At 36.3% G+C, this 20,815-nt stretch overlaps 2 protein-coding genes across 3 annotated transcripts in view; one reads left to right on the top strand and one right to left on the bottom strand.

The window, feature by feature from the left end:
- LOC125662641 (mannose-binding protein C-like) overlaps positions 1–7,942 on the top strand; it is a 31,781-nt gene extending 23,839 nt beyond the window's left edge. The window contains exons 5-6 of one of the 2 annotated variants that reach the window (XM_048894927.2): positions 3,157–3,256; positions 6,388–7,942. In XM_048894927.2, coding sequence (XP_048750884.2) covers positions 3,157–3,256; positions 6,388–6,599 — 312 coding nt within the window. In that variant the 3' untranslated portion in view covers positions 6,600–7,942. The remainder of the gene's footprint in view (positions 1–3,156; positions 3,257–6,387) is intronic. The other variant, XM_048894928.2, reaches the window with a different exon arrangement.
- A 2,644-nt stretch (positions 7,943–10,586) lies between these two features.
- Positions 10,587–18,004, bottom strand: LOC125662859 (perlucin-like). Its single transcript, XM_048895213.2, has 5 exons — positions 17,919–18,004; positions 15,993–16,093; positions 15,762–15,858; positions 12,401–12,623; positions 10,587–10,674 (listed from the first exon to the last, which is right to left on the bottom strand). Exons 1-5 carry the CDS (start codon positions 17,968–17,970, stop codon positions 10,644–10,646), a joined length of 504 nt encoding a protein of 167 aa, XP_048751170.2. The 5' UTR covers positions 17,971–18,004; the 3' UTR covers positions 10,587–10,643.
- Between the last annotated feature and the right edge of the window lie 2,811 nt (positions 18,005–20,815).

The raw sequence follows: 20,815 nt of genomic DNA, 5'->3' as shown, positions 1-20,815 counted from the left end.
TCATGGTGTAGACATATCTAACGTATGAATATTTGGTGCAGTGCAGTGGATTTTTCTAAGCGGTCATGATGAAAATAATTGTAATTGTTTAATGACCGGTGTATTTAGAGTTTGATGCAAGATAACCCCCTCCTCGCTACACACAAAATAGTACTTGGCTTTATATCACATTCAAGATAATAGACATTAGAATAAGAGAGCTACTGAAGCATGATACCACTGCATTATATTACATGTAGTTAATTCCCTGTGTTTATTATTAAACATTAGGTGACAATATAATTTTAGAATCATTGGCTGGGGAAATGCATATAAATATCAAATAATGAATTAAAAACCGTATATAGTTTAGTTTTCTGATTTTAGCTGTGATGGCGTAAAAAATTGAATTAAAAATTATTATTTTTAAAGTACGACCGTGTATTAAAGAAATTATAAGATTTAGGTGTATAATGAATATTGAAATCCTTCAGTATTATTATCAAGGTAACAAAATTTCGTTCTGTCTAAATTGCTTCTAAATTTACAACATTTCTATCAGGTTTTCCGTTTATCGTGAAAATAATTTATCGTGTTTTGCGTTTATCAGGTCTATCGTGAAGATCTTTTATCAGGTTTATCATGTATCATATATCGTGCGTGTATCCTATTCCATTGTGCGTGTATCGTGTTCTATCGTTTATCATGCCAAGAATAACGTTGCGGGTACATCAATACTATATTAAGAAGATATCATCAGATCGGCATGACCAGCCGATTGATCAATTCGGGTCAAACTTGACCTCCCGTCTAGTAGAAGTCGGGGACAAAGTGGAGTGTTGGTCAACAGACAATATCAACCCCAGTGTCTGTATACCTCGGCCACCAGCCTCCCTCTCTCCGTCCTTCGGGTTGCAAGCCACGGTAAACTGGTTGCCCCTATTTTGTCGCCTCTTACGACAGGCAAAGGGGGTGCTGAGGACCAATTCTTTTCACACCCGTGTCCACATGGTGGGCACACATACAAGGGGGATATATTGTAGAATTTAAGGTACCTGCACTCGTGGGGTCTTAGGGACGGTGGAAACGGTCAAACAATGACACATTCTCAAAACTCTTATTTCTCTACAACCGTACATGTGTAAGGTAAACTAAATGCATAGTGATATAGAGCAGGAAGGTATGTACCAATATTGTAAATTTTATGATTATTGTGGCACAAGTCTGACTTAAGGGCGGGGTCAAACTTGGTGAATAGCCTTAATGTGCAAAACATTCAAAAAACATCTTCTTTAACGCAATTGATATTAAATTGAAACTTGAAAAAAATATTTGTGAGAGCAGGTTGTAGATTTGGTGATCCCAGAGGTATCATGCTGGGGTCAAAATGGTCAGTGATGAAACATCTTGGTATCTACCATTCCAATTATTTACAAATTTGGTAAGAAGAGTCTTTATGGTAAGGATATCCTGACTCGAAGGAAGGGATAAGCATGGTATTTATAGTGTATATGTTGAAAAGGCAACTGTTTAAAATATCAAAAAGTCTAGTCTTGAAGTCGACGTGAGGAATGGTTGTGCAAAGTGTTGAAAATTCATACGTTCTGATGTTGTTGATTTGAGAAAAGTTTACTAAAAGTTCTTTAGAATTATTTAGAATCCATATTTGATTTACACCACTTCTGACCTATGTAGTCGTACAGTGCGTTTGAATGCATAGGCACCTGAGCCCACCTCTGGTGTGTCCAGGCGTCCGTGTTTGCCGAACTATCTTTTTTTGTATTGCTTGTAGGAGTTATGAGATTGATCACCGTTCGTTATCTTCACCTTTTATTTAGGAAAAGCAGAAAACTATGGACCAAAATTGTGAATTTGGCAACTCCAGGGTAATTATTCTGGTCCGAGAGTGTGCGATTGGTTGTGATGTTGCCTCGCTTTATTCTGAAAATTGTCTGATTCAAGATTAAAATCACGGATTAAAGAAATGGACAGGCATATTTGTTTATTCAACAATTATCAAAACTTATTTCTTCTATAAGATCAAAATCAAGCATCGGTAACAACTGATTAATTTCATCTCACATTATCTGAAGTTGTAAATTAAGAAAAGAAAAGACAGTTGGCTTAGATCCGCCACTTTACTCCCATTTTTTTGCAATTTTATGCTGATCATGCTGTAATCGAATCGGCCAGTCGATTCGATTGCAACATGATCAGCATAAAATTGTGGTCAGTGTTAATTATACTTATAATGGTTTTGACTAGGTCCATATTTACCATGTTATGAAGATTTATAACTATAGTACTTATATACATCTCATTCAACGAAGGACACCCACCCTCTCCCGAGACCAACGATCTGAAACATCGATATTTTCTGATATTTTGAATGTTCTTAATTTTTTCGTGATTATAAAAATCACTGTTACGACTAACTTTTAGAAATAATTTATTAACAGTGACTGATATGTACAAACATATGGATAAACACAACTTTTTAAAAATTTTGCTTGAACATGTTTTGTGTTGACACAGATCCTGAAAGTAAGTAATAAATCGAACACTGTCCAGTATGTCAGATATTGAATGTTCCGGACTAATCTGGGAAGTTTGCGACTTATATAACTTAAAACACTTTACCGAAATTAGGTGGTACACTAGATGACAATGTCCAAGAAATCAGTCCACTGTTTACAATATAATTTTTTTCCACTATTCAATATTATTTGATTTTGATTCCAGGCGTTTGTGCAGGATTTCATGTAGTTAATATATAAAACAGGAATCTTTCTCCTAGATAGCATAGGTCATGGGACAAGTGCTAGATATAACTAATATTTAGGTGACCGATACGGCATGTGGGACTCTTGTTTTAATTAGCAGCAGCTGTTTCGTGCTTAAACCACCTCCAGAACGAACCAAATGATACCCCAAAAAAAGCAAACGTACAAGCCACACCTACCGTTTACAAGGCATGCCCCCGTGTCGCGCAGACCGTTCATAAGCGGGCAGCGTTTTGTGCAAGGCGTTCATCTCCCGTGCAGAGTCGTTTCGTAAATTTCCGTGGAAGTGGAGTAGTAGCTAGACTCGGGGTCTATAAAGCATGCACATTTCCGAATCACATTGGTAGTTACATCCTCATTTTTATTACAATTTAACACAAATCGTTCATTACAGAAACAATGCCGCTCTGACGGTGGATACTTAGCAGAAATTAACTCGATTGAGGAAAATTCATGGATTCGAGATTGTATCATGAAAACAGGTTCGATAACCGGTGAGTAAACCAAACAATCACTCCTGGTAACACCCTGCATCACTGATTGGTTGTATACTTGATGAAGTTATAGGGCTCACGGCGGGTGTGACCGGTCGACAGGGGATGCTTACTCCTCCTAGACACCTGATCCCACCTCTGGTGTGTGCAGGGGATCGTGTTTGCCCAACTATCTATGTTGTATTGATTTTAGGAGTTATGAAATTGATCACTTCACCTTCCTTTTAATTACATATTGGCAGTTTTAGAAATGCTGTTTTTTTAGCGTCTGGTCATTGTCCATTGATGGTCGTACTTTTTACGTAAAATCGCCATTCGTTATTCATGAATAAAGTCCATAAGTTGTTAAAGAAAGAAATAGTTGCCCTTTCAGAAACAGGACTAGGAGTATATATTGCGTAAAGTTTAAATTAACAAATCAGATCAGTTGATAAACTGTGCAGCTGTTTGGAATTTGTCCCAACTGATTGATTCACTGTATCTTGGTTAACGTCTCTCTCGAGAATGTTTCACTCATATGGAGACGTCACTAAGATCAGTGAAGGGATTAAATGCCTTTGTGTGTCGCTTACGGCCATTGAGCAGTGAGTGTTCTTTAGCGTGCTACACCTACTGTGACACGGGGCATCCGTTTTAAGGTCATCTCCGAGGACCCGTCACATTTCCACCTGATGCCGAGCGTTTGGTGATGGAACTGTCACTACCTGTATTAACGACGTAGGTTTGTCATGGCCGGTATTCGAACCCCGGTCGTGACAGACCCAACCGCATGCGGGGCGAACGCTCCAACCTCTAGACCACCGCGGCGGTGTAATTAAAGATTGCAATATGTTATTGTTCAAAAGAAATGGGTATCAATTTAAGTTTATTATATCTATCGTATTTCAAACATTCTCTGGGTAAAATGTGTCATCTAAAAGTCGATATTTTTGACTATGCAACATCAAGATGCTTTATATTACAAAATTGATATCTCACTGGTTTGTTTGTTTACATAAAACGACTCGAGTTTTTGTTTACATAACACATAGTTAAGGTTAAAATATTGCATTTATTATCCCATCCAGAAGTGTAAAAGTTTGGCTGTTAACATTAAATGAGTTATATTTTTAATGTTTAACATCAAAAATGATATTTTTTTCAACAATCGTGAATCAATCTGTTTTTAGCATTAACAAATCTTACTAACATGGACCCATCTTAGAGTAAAAAACCTGGGCTGTGAAGTTCACCATTTTTATACATGAAAGAATATAACGAACAATTACCAATCTTAAAACTCCTAAGCAATACAAAATAGAGTGTTAGGTAAACGTGGAACCCTGGGTGGAACCCTGGACACATCAGAGGCTGGATCAGGTACCTAGGAGGAGTAAGCATCCCCTGTAGACCAATCGCATCCGTCGTGAGTCCTATATTCTGATCAGGCAACATCATTTCTTGATATTCCTAAGTATGCATTTAGATTTTATAGTGTAACAGTAAACTTAAAGAAATCCTTCACATCGGTATTCTAATTTTTGACACAACCCTGAAACCAATCCCTTACCCCCTAGAATCATGAAATTAACAATTTTGGTAAATGACTACCTATTCCTTCTAATATCCATTTAGTTTCAATTTAGTATCAATAGCACTAAAGAAGATTTTATTTGAATGTTTTACACATAAACACTATATTCTAAGTTTGATCCCAACCTAAGGTCAGAATCCCTACAATTTTCTCTACATCACAATGCATTTAGATTTTTAAAAAATGGTCTTTTTCCAAAGATCCTTCAGATCAAATTTGAAAAGAATTGGATTAGTAATTTATAATTTCAAGAAGTTAAAAAAAATTCAATTGTGAACGCAAGATGACGGACGACAACCAATTGCAATAGGTCAACTGAGTTTACTCGGGTGACCTAAAAAATAATTTCATTTTCCATTGGCAATGAGGCAGCACTATCTGATGTTTCTCTGGCTTTTTTTATGATTTTGATATTTACTGTGCCAGGAAAACGTCAGAACCGACGCCATTACGTAAACTGGAAAATTCACCGCCTCCAGCCAGAAGAGGCATTCTCGGGCTAATTTTAAATACTTGCAAGTCGAATTCAATGTTAAACTCATACCTAATCAATAAAACGATGTTTTTTTGTACCTACTAATATCGATTAAAAGAAAATATCACTCCAAAATTCGATAACAGAAGCATACAATTGTAGTCAACCGGATTTCGGGACCACAATATGGAATCAACGTTTTACATACGAATGTATAGGGAAAAGTTTTAAACAAATTTTGTTTTCAGAACCACTAGTCCAGACAAGTTCAGTGTACATGGTAGCATTGTGATGTATATATATATATATATATATATTATATATATATATATATATATATATATATATATATATATATATATATATATATATATATACATGTATAAATATATATAGTGCACGCTCATGTTAGTAAAAAGCATGGTACCGGGACAAGGTTCGTGCCACAATAGGGAATCACAATTTTACATGCGAATATACATGGGGAATTTTCAAATATGGGTCATGATGACTCAGGTGAGCGATGTGGCCAATAAGCCCCTTATTTTCATATTGTAAAACAAATGTCACATCGGGCGAGGCATTCAGACACTATGAACATATTTCTTGTGCATCTATTGTTGAAGGAAAAAACGTTAAACGTTATGCAGGCAAGTTATCATGACAAGCGTTACTCAAGTTGTTTGTACATCGATACTAAATAGAAATCCATAAACATGTTCGTGGACTTGTTACATAAAATTGGTTTAATCGGACATACCCTACTAAAAAGAATTTTATTGAAAACTTCCCTGCTTCTGTTTATCTGAGCCTCATATTATCAGCCTGGTAATATTCTTGCCAACTTCTTTTGGTGTAGATGACACATTAATTCATACAATAATGTATGTGCTTAAGTAAAGGTTATATAGTAAAAACGTTGATTGTATGATTGTTCAGAGTACTGAGGTTTCTTGTTATCATCAACATGATATTCGGTATCAGTATAAACAGTGTGTGGTAATTAACAGTATGTATATTAATTATCTACGTCTTCAGATGCGTGAATTTTCGTTAAATGCTAATATTGTTTTATTTATAAAGCTCTCTGGATTGGTGCCAATGACCTGGACAAAGAGAACGAATTTACATGGAGGTCTAGCAAAACGCCTCTGCTTTACTCGAACTGGAATAACAAGCAGCCTAATGATAGTAATGATAACCAGGTCTGTGCAGTTCTGAAAGAATCTGGGAAGTGGAATGACATAAAATGTGAAAGACAGAGGAATTTCATCTGCGAGAAGGCGTTGAAATAAAAGCATATCTTCCTTCTTGACATATCCAGAAAATATGTATAGTCTTGCTTGTGCTATAACCTGATATCCTGAAAATGAGCCGCGGTTAATATTCAGTTTTGATAAGAAGCGGAGGCTTTTTAAAAGTATTTTGTTTTCAAATCACGGTTAATTTTCAAAGAAAAAAAATCTGCATTTCTGAACTGAATTGAGAGCATTGTGTTAAAAATCGAGTTTACCAGTATCAAACATCAAACAACAAAAATCGTTTTTATGAGGAACAAATGTTTCCCCAGATCCCCAACTATGAAACCTTCTTCCCTTAATTCAATGCACTGTATGAAAGGTGAATATAACGAACTGTGATCAATCTCATAATGTCTATGAGGAATATGAAATAGAAAGTTGGGCAAACAAGGACCCCTAAATATACCAGCAGTGGAATCAGTTACCAAGGAGGAGTAAGCATCCTCTGTCGCCCGGTTATAACCATCGTGAACCTTATAACTTGATGAGGTAAACGGAATTATCCGTAGTCAAAATCAGTGAATCAAGAATGACTTAACAATTTGTATGAAATACGTCAGACAACATTTGACCCAATGGTAGGTTGCATTGGCAGACTAGATCGTAATAACAACCATATAATTTGCGAAATGCTGGTTTGAAACGCGACTGTTGGAACACCTGCATCATCAACTTGTTTGTCAGTAGCCTGCTTCGATTTCGTTTGTAACTAATTGTTAAACTAAAAACAAAGGCCTAACAATCGGTATGAAACACTTCAGACAGCATTTGACCCGATGATAGGTTGTATGGGCAAACTAGATTGTTATAACGACCATACAATTTGCAAAATTGCTGATTCCAACGACTGTTGAAACCCCTGCACCATCAACTTCTTATTCAGTAGCCTGCCTCGATTTAAAAGCTGGCTGGTGTTATATTCCCCGCTTTAAATGAATAGGCGGATCCTGTAGAACTGTTATCCTCGTATACCCCCTTTAATATTTAGATGTTAGTGGGCGTTTAGTGCTAGGAAAAATGCATAAGTGATACATATTTTGAAATGAATTATTGTTTATAATTGTTTGGTTTGAAAAACGAAGAAAAAAATCGAGGCTACATCTGACGTCACTATGCACGGTTAACGTCGGCTGGTCCTATATTCTCCGCGTCAAAGGAATAGGCGGATCCTGTAATTATCCTCATAGATATCCACCTTTGATACTGGGCGTTTAGCGCAAGGGAAATTTCATAGATAAAACATATTTTTAAATGAATTGTAATTTACCGTACTGAACAGAATTGTGACTATCACTTGGAACACGCCAATGACCATATCATGCTTCGCTCGGTCCAACGGTCAAACCATATATATATATATATATATATATATATATATATATATATATATATATATATAATTATTATTTTAAAAAACAATTACCGTATATTGGAATCTTTTTTTCTGTTTCTTCAATTTTGCGGTGGCTATGATACTTGTTGCTTATTCTGTTTAGTAATTTGTATCATTCTCTGTGGCATGCAGATTTCTTGCACCAAAATCCGCAGGATGTAAAATGTAGCTTCTTAATATCAATAAAACTTCTTTGGACATTGTTATTCGTAAAAATGAAATTAAGAACAATGAATTTTTTATATAAAAATTATGAAATCCCCTGACCCACTAAATGCAGATCCCGGACTTGTTTTGAATGCTACATTAACGTTAACTGTACTTTTTTCGCCGTTTACAAATTACTATATGAATAATTAAAAGAACCTCTGTTGATAAACTTATATAAATTGGGTATAGTATACAACGGTTCCTATACCCTCCGATTGCCCCTCCAAAATACTGGATTCGCCTCCGTCGGTAAGGTATATGTAATGATGTATATTTGAACCAGTTCGTACGGAGACCGGTAGGTACCAAGGCATATAATCAATATTAATTTAACCCAATTGCGGTCGCCACTGAATTTATCGATGACGACTGAATAATTATTTTTGAAAGAATTTAAAATAGTACGCAGACACGTAACATGGTATTCAACCGGAGGGCGAATTATCTTCTAGAATGTCGACAAGCAGAAAAGGAACCTAAAGATTTCTTTTTGCCCATAGTTCATATTCCTAATTTGAACGGAGAGGTCTTCGTACGTCTTTCAATTCATCAGTCCATTCAAGGGTACATTTCTCACCATTCATTACTAAGAACTACCAAATGAGTAGGGTTGGGGCCAATCCGACAATATATATGATGTTTCGTTAAAATAAAGGAAAATGGAGGTTGTAAAGAAAATGAAGGGGCAGTCTCTGGTTTTGCGCGCCCTGGTATGCTTGTAAATGTGTACTAGCGGAAAAAAGAAACTGCATTATAATATTTAGTATAATTTTTCTATATTTATTGTTTATATTTATAAAATCTAAACAATCTATAAAGGTGATGTTTTTTTAATAATATCGGTAGTACCCCACTCAGATGTACGGATTTTTTCATGGCTAGTGAACACATGTTGTTTACTGAAGTGTTCGTACGCACGAGTTTTACTGGCCAATACTGTTTGAAGTAAAAAGTGTTTTGTTTGGACACTATTCGTTACGGAAAACACTTTAGTTTTGACAAAATTTACCCTTCTGTCATGCCACAACTCAGCGAAAACCAACGCAATCGTGTTGTTGGGATGCTTTAAGGTGGAATGGCACAACATATCGTAGCAAGACACTTTGGAGTTCATCGGAACACCATCCAGTTATTATGGAGACGTTTTCAACAATCTGGTAACACTCGGCATCGACCACGTCCTGTGCGTTTCCGTATGACGTCGCGTCGACAAGACAACCACATTAGACTTGTGCACTTGAGAAATCGTTTCCAGACAGCAAGTTTGACAGCTCGTAGCATTCCAATCAGTCCAAGAACTGTGCATAATCGTCTGAGCGAGCACATCAGACTAAGACGTCAAGCGGTGCGACCAATACTGCTTCAACGTCATCGTATCGCTAGACTAGCGTGATGCAGACGACATCTGCGATTCAGAATACAGGACTGGGCCAATATTCTATTTACTGGTGGATCCAGATTTCATTTGGATAGCAGTGACGGCCGTTGTAGAGTGTATTGTCGCACTGGGGAGCGGTACTATGACACTTGTGTTGTGCAACGTCGACAATTCGGTGGAGGTAGCGTTATAATGTAGGGTGGAAAACAGCACGTGGAAGGACCCCTCTACAAATTGTCAATGAAATTCTCACCGGCGTACGCTATCGGAACGAAATTCAGCGCCATGAGATGCATGTACCCTTCATACAGAGATAGCAAAATGACATCACTCTGCAGCAAGACAACGCAAGGTCACATGTTGCACGTGTAGTCAGGAACATTTTTGTTCAACAGAATGTCGATGTTTTGCCTTGGTCAGCTGTTTCCACCGATTTATCGCCGATCGAGCACGTCTGGGATGAAATGGAACGACGTCTACGCCGTTTAGCAAATCAGCCAGTGACATTGGTGATTTATACCAGGCTTTAACCAACATCTGGAATAACATCCCTCTGGCTATTCTGAACACTTTAGTAGCATCAATGAGGCGCCGTTGTCAAGCATGCGTGCATGCAGATGGTGGTCACAAGCGTTATTGACTTTCTTAATTCAAGTTAGATTACCAGTGTCTTTCTAGTGTGCTAAAATTGACGTTATTCGACGTTAACAATAATGGATTATGAAATGTTTTACCGGATACATTTTTAACAGTATTACAACAACAAAAAATAAAATAAAAAATCATTGTAATCTTTTTCATATATTAAATACTGTAATGCAGTTTCTTTTTTTTCCCGCTAGTATATATCAATTACACGATGACCATTCATTTAAGAAATGAACATCACTTTTGAGCTACTCATGGTCAGTATGAACGGATTTGGATTCGAGGCAAATTTTGTGAATCGCGCTAGAAATCTCTATTAGAAACAATGCGAAATGATACACAATACAAATGCTGAATATATACCGTGTGTTTATTCCATGTACAGTGATTGCTATTAATATCGGGGAGTTCAGCCGATGATATCTGGCGGGGAACCCATTCTGAAAGAGATAAATGACGATGTAACAATCAACATCTCACTAACTTTCCCCGGATTTAGCAAAAGCGAGGGATATTTATAAAGATATATTTGTCCGCCTATCTGACCCATTTAGGCGGATTTCCGAATGACCTGAACATTAATTTATTCGTGCACATTCATAGTAAATACAAACAGAAATAGGATTCCCGGGTGATATCTCAATCATAATTCAAGCTATAGTAATACAACTTCATATGACGGCTGTTGGTGTTATAAGGACGGGAATATTGAATGGTAACACATTCGCATATTTATATGACTACATATGTGGAAATAAGAATAAAACTATTAGTGGATCTATTTTAAACAGACGTGCCTTATAATTAATATGAATTATTAATTATAAGGCTCGTCTGTTTATTTTCACAACATACAACTGATTCTGCTTCTGTTACTTTAAACATTATAATGTAAAATATATTTTGCATTGATTTCAATGATTATTAATTGGTACGATGAAATTGGTATTGCATCTCTTGTTGAAAAAATAGTATGCAGATTATGAGTCAATACATATTCTCCTTTAATTGTATAGTAATGTGAAAAATATATCGAGCAGCTTTTACATGTTCCCTGTAAAATCAATCTCGACAATTTGTATTAAATCTATTGTGGATAAGGGTTACATTGTAGTTCTGAAGAGTGATTGCTTATTGTTTAACGGACGCTCGAGAAAATTTCACTCATATGGAGACGTTACCATTGTCGGTGAAAGATTGCAAAATTTTGGCCTCTGCTCGGCGCTTACGGCCTCTGGGCAGGGAGGGTGTTTATCGTGACACTCCTGCTAAGAAACGGGTACCTCGGTTTCTGATGTCTCATCTGAAGGGCCTCATTTAGTCGCCTCTTTCAACAAGCAAGAGGGACTATTCTAAACAGGATCCCCACGGGTTTCTGAAGACTGAGACCTTTTGTCTAGAGTAAGACTTTTAGTTTAAGTCAAATTGCTAAATTACTCTATCAGCTTAAACTTTCTATATTAGCATCCATGTGTTTTTCTACGCCCTGTAAATATGTAGGGACGCCAGCAGCATAAGGTGAAGAGTAAATTCCAGATGAATTGGTTGCTCATTAGAAGAGCTCATAAACAGAATGTGACATCATATTTCAAATTAGTTTAGCTTTAGTGCATATTTGCCAACACAAAATACATGTATAGCTACGTACAGAAATATGTGTTATGTACACTGGAGCTGACCAGCATCTGTGTTGTATAATTTGTGTGAACCTCAATATGTACTATTGCTCGAACTGGAAAATTATACGTGCTAAAATCATTACAATTATTAAATAAGAATTTTATTAGTTGAATAATATTGTAGAAATATATCAGATAACGTTATGCAACCAGTTCAATGAGGGTGTTCTTTGTCATCTTGAAAATGGTAGTATATTGCAACTGATAAGATACATGTATATATTTAATTTGTTTAAATTTTAAATTTTAATAGATTGGTTAATTTATGTGTCATTGACCCAAGCATCATCTAATCGTAAGTCTGCCTGGTAATCACACACACCATTGTGCATTGTAATACACATACAAATTCATCTTCCGGTCTCTGAGAGGCCGTAAGTTGTTTTTTTATCATTGGAATGTTTGTTTGCGGAACGACCGTAAGTTTATTTTTTTTTTTTTTTATCTTTAAATCGTTTGTTTGCTGGAACGAACAAAAGGTTCTTACGATTTCTCACAGATAAACAAGTGCGAGTGATTGCAAGTTTCATCGTGCCACTTAAAGTTGCTGACTCCGCGAATCTCCACACAATCCTGTTCCGCCGGATCAGGCTGTCCAGTCATCCAGTTTGTATACGTAAACGGCTGCTCCGATCCGATCCATTTGAAATTTCCTTCAGATTCAATATCATTTCCACCGGTCCAGTAGTCAGCTGCTGTTTTGTCAGCATCTATGTAAATGAGACTAAAAGTGACCTTTGATAGTGTAAGTAAACCCCCTATCAAATGTTGTTGCAAACACCTGTTTTTAAAATTCGGTTATGATGAGTAATATACCTTTATAGCCAATTCATTACCGTTTGTGGTAGTTATGTTTATATGCAGATTTAGAAGCTTAAGGACAGATGGGATATTTAAAAGGTTCAACTGTAGGAAATAAAATTTGTTCCCGACAAAATAGACTTTGTTCCCACGAAATAGAAATTCATGTCTCCTGTCAAAGAAAGTATTAATGCCATTTGAAAACAGGCTTGGATCATTTGAGTATCTTCTTCTGAAGTACCAGTTGGCCAATTTCAACAACACTTCACAAAAACCATTTTGGCTCTCAACTTCATTCATTTCCTGTTCCTCGACCCCTCTATGACGTGAGGGGAGAATTCGTAATGTGGTGAACAACAAGGGGTCCATAGGCCTTATCGGTCACCTGAGTACAAGTGAACAGGTTGAAATCTAGAAAAAAAATCCGCTTCCGAATACCTACGCTAAATTCTAATGTTCATCAACTCTATAAAACAAGATGCGTTCTTAAAACTTCAATGCCATAAAAAGTGCATACACTGATGAAAAGTTTTACAAAATATAATGGGAGTATTAACATCAAAGCGTCAAAAGATATGATTAATTTGGACCCATCCTACAGGCTAAACCCTGGGATGTGAAATTCACAATTGTTTGTACATTCCTTTCTGCTATTCCTCATTATGCATTTAGATTGTATACAGTATCAACAGACTTACAACTAAATATAACATACTTACTTTGGTTCCACCCTGGGGTCACAGCTCCTTCCCCGGGGATCATCTAATTTACAATTTTTGTAAAAGACTACCTGCTCTTTATAAATATCCGTTTAGTTTCAATTTAGTATCAATAGCAGTAAAGATGTCATTTAAGTGTTTTACACATAACCTCTATGTAGGAAGTATGGTCCCACTCTGGGGTCAAAACCTCTACCTCGTGGATCATGGAATTTACAGTTGTTGTATTGGTCTTCATGTTCTACATCATTACGCATTTTAATTAATCTTTCTTACACATCTGCGGTTCTAAAGAAAACCACTTTTGAAAATCATTTAATTTTGGGCAGTTTATGCCCCGCCTTAAAAAAAGCCCTAGGGGTGCAGGGGTCCTGTAATTTGCAATTTAGGCCCCTTTTTGTTCCAGAGATGCTTCATAACAAATTTGAAAAGAATTGGAATAGTAGTTATCAAGAACTTTTAAAATGTTCAAGTGTTAACGGAAGACGCACGACGACGGACAACATCCGATTGCATTAGGTCATTTGAGTAAACCCAGGTGACATAAAAATAGGGAGGGATCATTTACAACACAGGATGGGCAGGTTGTTTTTTTAAAATCCTTTAAAGCAAAATAAAAATACACTGTAACATATCCTTAGATGATACCCGAGTTAGAAGAGATCCTCGCTACACCTTGCTTGGCATAAGAGACGAATGGGGCTGTCCGTCGGATGAGCCGGCAAAAATCGAGGTCCCGTATCACAAAAGGTGTGGTACAAAACCAAGCTTAGGCCTGAATTGTACAGCTCTTATTCCATAATGATGAGATATCCGCATAAATTCTCGAGCTGAACGTTGAACAATATACAACCAGCCAACCAACAGTTTATTGAAATGACGGCCGTTAAACTCACGGAGGGCACAATAGGGGTCCCAAAATAATATAAGTTTACTAAATAAGAACAGTGAATGAGAAATGTGTTATTATTTTGAAATTATCGTTATAAAGGCCAGCTGTTGAACTCCTTTAATATAGCCTGGCATGAGTCATGTGGCCCGTGAGCCTCTCGTTCAAGCCGCCCTAGTCAGTTAGGTAAAATAATGATATTGATCGGCATCAATCATCGTCTGTTAACGATCTTTTTTGATTTTGGAGAGTAAAACAATACTTCTGAAACATAGCTTTTATTTTTTTTTGCGAGAACAGAAATGTAAATTGTAAATTTCTGGAATCGTGCACCACAGGTTAGTTAAAGGGCCACGTGACTCATAAACGACCCAATGTTCTTTTCTCATTCCGCTGGTAATGAAATACAAAAAAGTTATCAATATGAAGAGGTGGCATGATGCCGTTTAACAATATACTTCGAGGAAACGATTTGATTTCCGGGAAACGAGAATAATTTCATTAAATTCATCATGCGAACAGCGTGCTCTTGCGTATCAAATCAGTACAAAAGACAAAGCAAAGCCTAGACTGCGAATCGTGTACCGTCGGTGGAATTTCCCTATCCCACATTCGTATTACATGTAATAACTATTTTCCTCACATTTTACCCACAATTTAGGGTTTCAATTGAGGAGTTTGGAGAAAAATCAAAATTACTGAATTCTTCATTTGAACTTCTACGCAAAAAAAAAAAAAAACGAACAACAACAACAACAACAAAAAACAGGCAGAACGAGCTTACCCGAAAATGGTTTACACGCTGTGTGTAAACTACAAAACATCAGAAACCTATATCAAATTGACAATTAAAGAAAACAATTTAAAATACTTTACTTCATCATGTAAAACTGATACGGTACCAATTTTGATGCACCAGATGCGCATTTCGACAAATAATGTCTCTTCAGTGATACTGAACTGAAATGTTTGAAATTCGAAATAACAATGAAGTTTTAGAGCTATTATAGGGAAAAACAGTGTGCAAAAAAAGTGGAGTCAAATTCGTCTAAGGGTAAGAGGGAGATAATCCTTAATTTTTAAATGAATATCTAAATTTTATAACAGCAATTAAATATACATCCGTATTTTCAAGCTAGTAACAGAGTACTTAGCTACTGGGCTGTAGAGACCCTCGGGGACTAACAGTCCACCAGCAGAGGCCTCGACGCAGGGGTCATAATGTAAAACTCATTCGGTACCAATTTTGATGTAACGTAAATCATAGAAACTTTATGCCATCAAAATCATTGACTTCGCAGCAGTGTGAGACAGAAAAATCTCGCATGAGTAAAATCTATATCACACTGGTGATAATGAGACAGAAAAATCTCAAATGAGTCTAATCTATCTCATACTGGTGATAATGGATAAATGTAAATATTTCTCTGTCATCATACCATGCGGATGTTTGTTTTGTAAATGTCCCTCTATTAACAGGTTTTCGTCATTTGATTCTATAGACACAAGATCGGCATGAAATCCTCTGCAGATTCCCTGTAAAGCAGTTAGCATATTTTATTGAAAAGCATTGACATCAAACTTTCGGAAATTAACAAATCTCTCAAATTAAATTGCGATATTAGTAAAGTGGACATAATTCATTTCATACTATGTTATGACGCACTAACCATTGCAGCACCCCATGTAGCTCTGGTGTCGGAAAAAAGATAGCATGACTCTAAAAGAGGAACCCAGTCTCCACATTGGTTATTCCCAGCAGCAAGTATCCCTGTAAATAAATGCATAGTAGTTGTCTGTTTCTTGTACGTATCGTTGATGTTTTTACAACTCATATTGAAACGTTATTAGTTAATTTAAACCTATGTTTAGCACTCGGGAATTCCGTTTTGTGTTCCTCACTTTTAAACACCAGTGTTTGGCGAATGAGAAACAACTGCCTATGTGAAAGGTTTAGGTTTGAAGCGGTCATGGCACGATTGGGGCTCAAATTCATGACCGGTCCATGATGGCATGTAAATCATGTGTATGGAAATAATCAACATAACACCACCGGTATTTAGCATCGTGTTCCAAAAGAAGAGGGAACTCAGGGAAATTTTCTGCACAATTGTCTGATAATAAAGAACAAGCAAACATATGTTCTGCACAAACCTCAAACGTTTGAATATATGTGTAAGGGAGGAGGAAACATGGTTCATTCCTCACTACCATGCACTATTTATATAACAAGATTGGTGGATTGAGTATTGTGTAACATACCTCTCGAGTATAGTTCACTCATATTGATACGTCACCACCGACGGTGAAGGGCCGCAAAATTGAGGCCTTTGCTTATGGCCATTGAACAAGGATGGATCTTTATCGTGCCACACCTGCTGTGACGCAGGACCTCAGTTTTTGCGGTCTCATCCGAAGGACCGCCCCATTTAGTCGCCTCTTACGACAATCAAGGGGGTACTGAGGACCTATTCTAACTCGGATCCCCTCGGCATTCTATAACAAGATAACCAGTAACGGGACATAATATGTAAGGCCTTTTCTTCAGCCATAAGTTGTATAACTTATGTTAGGATAACGAGCAGTGATTAATCTGATAACTCACTACAAGAAGTACACAATTAAGATATGGCAAACACGGACACTGGACACACCAGATAATGTGAAATGAAGAGGTAAAACTCCTACAAGGGATATTGAAATAGATCAAAACTGCAACATAATCTAGATAACTCTCGGTGAATTTACACAGGGAGTTTCAGGTCGATATGTGAAAGAGAAATACGAATAAAAGGACGGACTGACACACATCACTGCACTATAACACGTACCCTCTACCGACTAGCGTATAACGAAGGGAGCAAGCATCCAATGAAGCGAACTTTGAATTTGTAATATGAGAAAACCATAGAGTAATTTCTGTTGAAAATCAATTGTTTCTAAACCAAATCACTTTATCTGTATTTTCTTCTGTCTATATTGTTTTCCGACATATTGAAAATAAAACTATTGCCAAGTGTTGTATGAACTGAGGAACTGCACCGTCATGTATAACCCTGTTATTTATGTACGAGCCTTTTTGAAACCACTAGAAGTACAGCTGTTACATATCCTCAGCTCATGAATGTGTTTTCCATACTTCCGGGATCGTAGATTCAGAGGTGGAGTAATTGCGTGTGTGTGTCTGACAGAAAGTGAGCGGGAATAACAAAGGCAAACTAAATCTCAAATATGTTCTCTCCGTAACTCTGTGGCAAAAGGTAGATATGAAAGGTGATGATAAGGAAGACTGATCGATACCGTTCTTCTCAGAACAAACATGTACACATTAACACTTGTTATACGGAAACAATTGAAAGTGATTTCCAATCAGGTTACGAAATATTTCTATCATCACCGGGTATTGTTATATATTATATTAGGACAATATTGTCTTCCATTTGATATTATGACTGAATTGTCTGTAATCGACGTTTTGTGTATACCCAACTGTTGTCCACTTCTGTTTGATATCCATACGAAGGAAGGGACTGGATATATGAACCCCTAAACATTAATGACGGTATATTCAGTGTTTTTGAAGTAATATAACTTACGTTTATGTACACAGAAATACAGTACTGTCCATATCACACGTAGACGAGTCATGATTTTCCGACTGATAATGAATATCGGTCATCGTGCACTTTTGAGAAATGGTTGGCGTATTGTCTTGAGCGTTACAGATCGGGCGTATTGTAATATCTATTGATAATAAAGTGTTACAGATCGGGCGTATTGTACAATCTATTGATTATAAAGTGTTACAGATAGGCCGTATTGTAAGCCTATTGATTATAAAATATTACAGATCGGGGCATATTGTAAAACCTATTGATTATGAAGCGCTACAGATCGGGTGTATTCTGAAACATATTTGTTATAATAATAATAATAACTAGCAATCCTAATTGTTCGCGAACAATTAGAGGGCTTTCCACCTACAATGATTTAAAAAGAGATATTTAAGAATATTTAAAAGACCTTGAAAATAAAAAAAATATAATTTTTACGGTGACCTTGACCTTTGACCTTGACATCATTTTGAAGGTCATCAGTCTTAATGCAAGTGATCCCGTGTCTTTATCTATATTAATAATGTAAAAGCTATAAGCTTAAAACATGTTAATCAAAACATTCAGGGGCGATAATTTGTTATGGGGTTTTCGGTTACTATCGGTTATCTTATCAATGCTAAAAATACGTTGAAAGACCTTGAACATAGAAAAAAAATAATTTTGATGATGACCTTGACCTTTGACATTGACCTCATTTTAAAGGTCAAAAGTCATCGGTCTTAATGCAAGTGATCCCATGTCTCTAACTAAATATAAAAGTTATAAACTTAGATAATGATATTGGAGACTTTCAGGGGCAATAACTATGCTTAAGGGTTTTCGTATCCCTTCCATTAATTTCTCAGTGCAAGGGGCTTTTAATCTGAAGTCATTAGCGAATGTTTCATGTCTCTATGACTTTTGCTTTAGTAGGAGTAGCGATAACAAGCTTTTCAATGCAAGTCTCCGAAATTCACGAAAGGGTCAAAGTTCAAAGTTATCATGCATAATATTTGAACCAATCATGAAGTCAATACTTACCGATATAATATTGCAATGCTATCTTAAGCAGGAAAAAGGGAAAAAAGTGCTATTTTCTGTCCTTTTCGGGTGACCTTGACCTTTGACCTTGACCTGATTTTCAAGGTCAACGATCCCACTCCAGTTGGCCCCGTGTCTCTACGATAAACCGTTCTCATGTTGGACATTATTTTCGAATAAATCGTAAAACCTAAGGGGCAATAACTCCCCTGAGGGGTCTTCGAATCCTTTTGATTAATGCCCATATGAATCCATTTAAGTCTCTTCTATGTTTCAGCAAAGGTTTGATGCTCCTATCTTTTACGATTAAAGAGGAGTAGCGATAACAAGGATTTTTACGTAAAGCCCAATAACTCCGTAAAAGGTCAAAGGTCAATTACGCAGGGTCACATGTGATCATGTTTCGAGAAGTTGAATATGATGGGCTATAAAACTTTTCGATAAGTCTAAAGATGTCAAATTATTTTTTGGCGGAAAGAAAAGAAGGAAGAAAATAATAATAATAATAATAATAATAATAATAAACAGAACAATATCAATAGGACTTTCCACAGGAAGGTGGAAAGCCCTAATAATAGCCTTTATTTATCCAGGATAACACAAATTAGCATATAGTTAGTTTCCGTTGTGGTCCTGCATTAAAACACATATACAAACATAAAATTAACATCTAAAATTAGTATCTAAACATGAATACGATATTAAAGGAAAAGGGGGAAAATATAGCATAAGACACACCTAATTAGTAATAAAATTATGACCTAGATATGAATACGTGACATAAAAGGAAAGACGAAAACATAGCATAAGACAAACGCACACACTGTGTCATATCACCACTACATTGGCACACCTGAACAAAAAGAGGAAAGCACGATGTTTAAGTGTTACTTCTATGAAAATATTCCATCAAATACATAGCTTTAAAAATGCCAACCGAACCAGAGCTTCGAACGTTTTGAGACAGTTTGTTCTGAAGGAATGCAGAAGAGTAGCTGTATGAACGTTTAAAAATTTCAGGTTTAGCTCTTTTTGTAAATATAATAAATTAGACGTATAATCATTCAATCTGGTTTGGAGGCAACTCAGATCTCTTGCATATTTAAACACGTATATATAATTTGGCATTTGATTATTTAAAACTTTGAACAGAAAGACAACCTTTCTAAACATAAAATAAACCTGATTGGCATCCAGTTGAAACAAGAAAATAAAAGCCAGAAGAGGCCCCGATATCTCGAATATTTAAAAGTATTCTTGCTGCCCTCTTTTGCAGCTTGAATTGTTTTCCTAAATATAGTATTTTTACGTTACACCAGACAGTACAGTAGTAAGTAAACTGTGGAAAAACAATACTATTAAAAACCTTGATAAGTGGATTTGGTGGCATAACATAACTCACTATCTTTAAATACAACAAGTTTTCTTACAATTTTCTTTGAAATAAACACTACGTGTGCATCCCATTATAAAGTGTTATCTATATAAACACCTAATAGTTTAGCCTGTTTCACAAATTCAATTTGTACACCATTAAAATCTTTATTTAACATTCGACATTTCCGAAACCTTTGAGACGTGCCAATAAGCATACATTGTGTTTTTTGAAGATCTATAATGAGTTTATTTTTAGGCATCCATTCTGTACCCAACTTAAGGTCATCTTGCAATTTTCATTCAATTACATCAACAGATTTATCACTCACATCCTGGGAAGTGTCACCTGCATGCATTGTAACTGAAGAGTGTTTAAGACATTTTGGATAATCGTTAATGTACAAAATAAAAAAATAATGGTCCTAAAATGGACCCTTGAGGAACTCCTAACGATATATTTTTTTCTCTAGATAACACAT

This window comes from Ostrea edulis, chromosome 8 (genome assembly GCF_947568905.1).
Source record: "Ostrea edulis chromosome 8, xbOstEdul1.1, whole genome shotgun sequence".
NCBI classification, from domain to species: domain Eukaryota; kingdom Metazoa; phylum Mollusca; class Bivalvia; order Ostreida; family Ostreidae; genus Ostrea; species Ostrea edulis.
Note: the sequence above shows the minus strand (reverse complement) of the source record. Positions and strands in the feature narration are given on the sequence as shown.

Excerpts from the sequence above, each read along its gene's own strand:
- LOC125662859 (XM_048895213.2), bottom strand. The coding sequence starts at position 17,970 with ATGACTCGTCTACGTGTGATATGGACAGTACTGTATTTCTGTGTACAT. Across the intron at positions 15,859-15,992 it reads CTACATGGGGTGCTGCAATG|GGAATCTGCAGAGGATTTCA; the intron begins GTTAGTGCGTCA and ends ACTGCTTTACAG. Across the intron at positions 10,675-12,400 it reads TTGTTTATCTGTGAGAAATC|AATGGGTTCCCCGCCAGATA; the intron begins GTAAGAACCTTT and ends TATCTCTTTCAG.